The sequence below is a fragment of the Parasteatoda tepidariorum genome, chromosome 1, assembly GCF_043381705.1.
Source record: "Parasteatoda tepidariorum isolate YZ-2023 chromosome 1, CAS_Ptep_4.0, whole genome shotgun sequence".
NCBI lineage: Eukaryota > Metazoa > Arthropoda > Arachnida > Araneae > Theridiidae > Parasteatoda > Parasteatoda tepidariorum.
The window spans coordinates 106,852,518-106,859,424 of NC_092204.1; the positions used below are offsets into that span (position 1 = coordinate 106,852,518).

At 31.2% G+C, this 6,907-nt stretch overlaps 1 protein-coding gene across 14 annotated transcripts in view; it reads left to right on the forward strand.

The window, feature by feature from the left end:
- Positions 1-6,907, forward strand: part of LOC107448748 (ran-binding protein 3) — a 45,336-nt gene that overhangs the window by 17,571 nt on the left and 20,858 nt on the right. For all 14 annotated transcript variants that reach the window (XM_071184767.1, XM_071184781.1, XM_071184759.1 and 11 more), the window contains one exon: positions 2,686-2,890. In XM_071184767.1, coding sequence (XP_071040868.1) covers positions 2,686-2,890 — 205 coding nt within the window. The remainder of the gene's footprint in view (positions 1-2,685; positions 2,891-6,907) is intronic.

A 6,907-nucleotide genomic window follows, 5' to 3' on the forward strand; every position in this document is an offset into this window, starting at 1 on the left:
TTCAAAGTGTTTACATCAAACATTGATTTTCGTATTTATACGTGATTTTAAAATAAGGCATTGGGATTCGCATTCACGCATTCTAAAAGTAATGCATCATAATTCTTATTTATGCAATCTAAAAATTACGCATCATGATTCGTATTTATGCGATCTAAAAATTATGAATCGTGATTTGTATTTACGAGTTTTAAAAATTCTATATCCCAGCTTGTTTTTTCTCATTTTCAAAATCGTATATCTAGTTTCATATTCATGTGATTTCAAAATCCATAATTGATATTCATATTCACGCAATTTTAAGATCAACTATCGCAATTCTTGTAAGAAGTAAATTTTTTTAAAAACTAGTTACTATAAAGGTGACTGTTTGAAATAAAAGTAAGTGAAAAAACGATAAGTGAAAACTTCGAAATTCTAAAACGCGACATAAATTGCAGTAATATGAATAAATATGTTTCAGAAGATAAAATGTTAATATTTATACTGTTTTGGTATTTAATATATTATACAAAGAAAAAAATATAACGTACCTAAAGACAATTCATTTTCTTACAAAATAATCCTTAATACAAGTTTGTATTTGTTTTTGCCTACGTATTTCAAAAGCAGTTGTTTCCAGTTCATATAAATGAGATAAAGGCATTTCAGAAGAAAATTTAAATTGTACATAGTCACGAATAGTGTCTAAAGCTTCTAATACTGCTGAGTGATTTGGAAGAACTTCATCATCCTCTACGTTCTCATCGTCCATTTCATTAGCGATGTCATCAATGTTTCTTAATTCTGTTGTCAATAGATTATCATCAAAGACAATAAATTCATTAAAAGAAACAAGTCTATTAGATACAACTTCCCATTCGTTATCACTAAGATCAATATCCCAATCTTCTTCAATTTCGTTAATTTGATCCATAAATTCATTTTCTTCTGAAAATAGAAATCCAGCTTTTTTGAAGCAATTCCTTATGCTGGATTGTCCAATGATGCTCCATGCAGCGCATATTATATTCATAGCGTCAGGAATTGAAATTCTTACGTCGACTGCTGCTGATTTGCCTGTTTCTGTTCTGCTTGATATCGACGAATCAATGTTTTTCTGTAATGCCTTAATCCAAAGGCTGTAACTTGCTCATGCAGTGTGCAGGAAAAAACACTACTTTGATGTGTTCAAAAGTTGGCAAGTCTCGTGGATGGGCTGGACATTGATCCCTAAAAAGGAGGACTTTTCTTTTTCCATTTTTTTCTCTCAAATGAATGAAGAAAGGGTAAAAAATTTTTGAAGTCATTCATGCTGCTCTATTGCTGGAGTACTCACAGGGAAGTCGCTTTATACATTTAAAACAGCGAAGCATTTTCGACTTGCCAATAATAAAAGGGGATTGTTTCTCTGATCCATCTGCGTTACAACGTAACAAAACGGTTAATATTTCTTTGTTTCTTCCACAGTGGCAGGGTTCCCCCCTAAATGTCAATGTTTTCTTAGGCATCATCCTGAAAAACAAACCAGTTTCATCACAATTAAAAATGTCCTTTGGTTTGTATTCTTTGATTAAAGTTTTTAATTTTTCAAAGTTTCTGCAAGATGAACTGCTTTATGCCTAAGTAATTCAATATTAACCGGAATGTTAGAAGCACGAGCTTCTTTAAGCCATTGTATTAAAACACTTTCCAGTTCTTAAAACTTTCCACTTTGAACAGGGCTTCTCTTCCAGGATTTTATTCCACATTCCCGTTGAGTAGCAACCTTTTTTTTAACTCCTTTTTTTTAAAAATCCCTTTTAAAGTTGATTCATGAATTTTAAAATGATCAATCAAAGCTTTATTAGTTGTTGATGAATTTTCTTCGGCTTTAAAGGATAAGCTCAATTTTGTTCTCTTTGCCATTTCGTTGAGAGACCACTCTTAAATACTATGCAAGTTTAAGTTAGATATAAATGAACAGCTCTTTTTTTTTAGGAGGCAGCATGGGTGTAATACTAACCTTTGGGCAAGAGAAGTGGTAATTTTCTTAAAGATGAATGGGCTTTCAATGTCGTTGGTGTAACAGATAAGACACCCTATTCAAAATTGTAGAAAGAATGTCTTTCTAGAAACAGCAGAAATGAGAAGGTTGCTAGGGGTAGAAAAGTGAACTATAAAATAGCATCTAACAACATATTTCTTTTTATTTGTAACAAGGATTGCTTATTTGCTTCAATTTTTAATTTAAAACCTTTTTTTTTTTTTTAAAGTATTTGAAGGGGGAAAATAATTGAAATGTTAACCTAAAATTTCGGCGCATAATTGAAAAATTTATTTTTAAATTGACACATAAACGAAGGATGTTTATCATTATTTTCCTACCTAATTTACTGGGACCTATAAAAATCGTCATATAAATGAAAAAGGTGCATAAAAGAGGTGGTGCATAAGTGAGGGGTCACTGTACCTATAATTTCAATTAATGTCATTATAATGCTTTTTTAAATTTACTGCTGTGCCTTTGTCGGAGAAAATAGTAACTTGTTAAGTCATAAAAAATACTTGGAATTAGTCATGGAAAGTCATGGATTTGAAAATCTTAAATGTGGCAGATACCCTGTAAACCTTTTATTTAAACCCATAGAAAACATATAGTATTTTCTGAAAAAAAAATTTTGTAAATATATATAGCAATTTATTAAGGATTGTAAATGTGTATAGGTACGAAACAAGATGGTAAAGAAAATTCAGATGAAAATAATATTGCCAAAGACCAACGAAATTCTACTAATGAAAGCAATGGCAAAATCTCTAAAGCAGAACTCTTTGCATCTGGCATTGCAGCAGCATCCGAATCGTCTTCCCCCTTAAAATCTTCTGCTGCTGAGGGTAGTTTTTGTTCACCTAGCAAAAGTTCAGAAGAACAGTAAGTAGATGTTTCATTTCGATTATCAACTTTTAAAATGTTTATAATTCTCATATTTGAATTAAATTTATTGTTCTTATTTTTAAACAGAGTCAAGTGTTGAGAAGAACAGGAAAATATGCAATTTTCAGATTTTGAGTAAAATAATAAGAAAATTGTTATAAAATGTTTAATTTTTTTGGTAGAACTTTTTATATTTTATTTTATATCCGTCGTTGAACAGCCGACCCAATTTTGGGTTTACCACTATTAATGTTCAACTCTGTAGCCTTGCAATTTTGAACCAATCCAGAAGAAAAGGAAACTCCTGGATCAGTACCCCCAAGTGTATTAATTTGTTATATTAACATGGAGGACTTAGCAACTCGACAGATTTAACGTGCATCAGTCACCATTTGCTACACGGGGAGTCTTCGGCCAGCAGGGATCGAACCCACAAACTCTTGGACATGAGTCCAGCTCCCTACCAACCAGGCTGTCCTGACCTTTTTGTTTAGAACTTGGAAAAGTCCTCCAATAAACTTAAAAAGATACTTTATCTTTAAGACATATTCTTTAGGTTTTATTTGTGCTATCATTGATCAAAGGCAAAGCTTTTTTTGATAATTATTTACTGCTTTATACAAATGCTGAATTTTTGTTATTTGGCAACTGGTGATTGACTGTGAAATGATGAATATTCGTCATCAGTTGGAGAAAAAACAGGCACTTGAATTGTTATTTAAAAGAAAGTGAGATTTTAGGTAAATAATTCTAACATATAGTTTGGCAACTGGTGACAAACTGTCAAATGATAAATTTTTTTCATTGAGTGCAAAAAAAGTAGGTGAATTGTTATATAAAAGCAAGTGAGATTTTACTTAAATATCGTGTTGTGTCATAATTAATGTCGTTTTTTTTCTATTTTCTCATAGATGACTTGAATTGCATATTTAATGTAGTAGGGATTGCGTGGCTTATATTATTGTATACTATTTTAAAGATTAGACTTTAGCCTTTCTTTAGTCAAAACCACAGCGTCATTAGTAAATAACAAGTTGGTTAAACATTTAGCTGAAAATGGACACTCAAAGAGCATTATTGTCATATTTTATTGTTTTACTTCCAAAAGGGCAAATATGCGGTGCAAGCTCGGAAGAAATTGTGTGAAGTTTATGGTGAGGACTGCCTTACTGAGCGCCAGTGTCAGCGTTGGTTTGCTCGCTTTCGTGCTGGAAATTTTTATGTGCAAGATGCACCTCATACTGGTCGTCCAACCACTACTGATGACGACAAAATAAAGGTGTTAATCGAAGCTATCCGGTGTATGACAACTCGAGAGATAGCAGAGAAGCTCGACATATCGAATTCAACCGTTTACTTGCATTTACAACAGCTTGGTTACGTAAACAAACTGGATGTTTGGGTTGCTCACGAATTAAAGGAAATCCACCTCACCAAACGCATTACAGTGTTTTCATCTCAGAAAAAAAAATGGGTGAGAATTTCTCACCCTTTCTTAAAAACAGGGTGAGATTTCAAAAAGTTAAGTGAGATTTCAAAAGTTTAAAAAAAAAAAAAAAAACACAAAGAGACTTGAAAAAAAAATCATTTCTTCAATTATAATGCATGTTTAACATCTTCTAATTTTTAAAGCATTGAATATTTTTGCTGCATCATCATATGGAAAATGTTCTACATATACTTTTTCATCAGCTATTCTCATTAGGTTTCTCAAATGCGTATTTGTTTCGTTTTGATCGTTTCTACCCACATTTGTTTCATTTTCATTTCTCCGTTTCGGAGTAGAAGATATTGGCTTTACAAGGTATTTGTTCATCTTACGTTAACGAGCAAAAAATTTTAACGTCTTACATGAAGAAACCTTGCCTACGGTAAACATGTGGTTGCAGAGAAATGCGTTCTGAAAGAGGTACCGTGGTTCTGAAGGATGGTGTTCTGTTGTTAAGGTTCTGAACAATACTGGTAAATAGGGAAGCTAGATAATGGGGCAGATGTTGAAAATAATGAAAGATCCAGGAAGAAAAGTGAGGGTTTTTTCTTCTTTAAATATGAAACTAGAAAACTTTGCTTGTACTTTTGCTGTATTGTTTGTTTATTGTACTTTTTGCTGTTTATCCCTTATGAGTAACCCTAACTCATATTTTACCAAAGTCAAAATTTTTGATGGTTTTCCATTGATGGACCAACATAATCCTGATGGTAACCATCAATAATTCCATCATGAACCACCATCACCCCAATGTAGGAATTAGAACTGATTTTGGATGGTCCAACATAAGAAAAGCAACTTGTTTTGATGGTTTGTTCATGTTGAACCAACAAAAATTTCCATTAAGCCATCATGAAAATGTATAGTTGGAACCATCATAGAATTAAAATAGCATCTTCCATTATGGAATGATGGAAGTTAGTTGGCATATCATGTACTATGAACGCATAATGGAAAATGCTGGATGATGGTAACCATCAAATGATGTTGGACCATCATGAATCACACTGAAACCAATGTAAACCATCAAAACGCTTTGGTGGGACCATCAAGAATTTTGACTTGGGTATTGTTTTATACAAAAGAAGTAAGGTTTTCTTTATATTGGTAATCCTGATTGCAGAACTAGTATGGCATGGCATCAAGCACCACAGTCATTGCACAAGCAATCATTGCAGACAAAAGGCACCACAGTTGTAGACAAAATATTGTTGTTGTAGATAAAATAGACATATATCTATTGTAAACAAGAATACTGCTACCTATTACCTCAAAGTTTTTGAAATGTTCATGGTTTTTAGTACCATGCTATAATCGATCGCAAAATTTGAAAAATCGAGGAATACTCAAACTGTTAAACATGTGAAAATTGTTCTATATTAAAATTTTTAGCCTCCAGGAATTTTTTTTTCTTTTTATTATTACTGCAGGATCCATATTTTTCTCTGATTTTGGTTCTCAGGACTGTAACATGAAATACTTTCATTTTGGAATTGAATAGAAATGTTTGAAATCCAATTTTAAAAATTTTATTTTTAATGTCGATTTATTTCAACAAACAAAAAATAACTGAACTGAAAAATATCTTTTATATTAAATTTATTGTCTCAGAATTATTCTTTTTTCAAAAGTGTTTTGTTTTAGCGGTGCAACCATTTCCACATAAATATAAGTATTAAACATTCTTGCCCGTTTAAAACTTGTGAACTTAAATAAGTGCAACATTTGAGTACTAATATTATTCCACCTGTTTTGCAGATAATGATAAATTTTAGAATTTTCTATGGTGTTTAAATGTTTTGCAAATAATTATTAAGGTGTTTAGTTGATGTAACTAGTTAATGTAGAAATGTTATAAGTACAAATTAGCAAGATTGAGAATGAAGAACTGTTTCTTAAATTTTTATAATAGAAATGGAACAATTTTAAATTGAAATTAGCATAGTCTTAGAGAAAATAAAATGTTAAATCTGCAAATAAAAAAAATTATTTTGTAATCTTACATTTCTTTTATAAACTGTTCAAGAACAAAGTACAATTTATTACTTTTTTAGAGAACATAATTTTTTTTTGCAATTCTAATAATTAAGTTAAAAAATGTTTGTAAGACTTAAGAAATTAACATAGTTTTATAGTGTGAGGTTTGTAATTACTTTCTTAATTAATAAAGTGTTTTAGAAGAATAACAATTCAGTTGTTTGATACCTTAAATTCTCATTCAGTGTAGTCATAAAATAAGGTGTATAGTGGGCGAGGGAAAAAAAACAGACCACCCTAAATAACTTTTGATCTAATGATTGGATTTTTACATTCTACGACTCCATATCAAATATGTTAATCATTAGTATAGAGGATGTTTGAAGTTATGAAATCAGACCTAAAAACGTACTTTCACTGAATAAACATACCTTTTTTTTTTGGTGAATTCAGATATCTGACACTCAAAATATGGGAGTAGCTGAAATCTAAGAAATATGATTTCAATAGTTTGGACTCCTTAAGGCCCTTTCTACGCTGAAAGACAA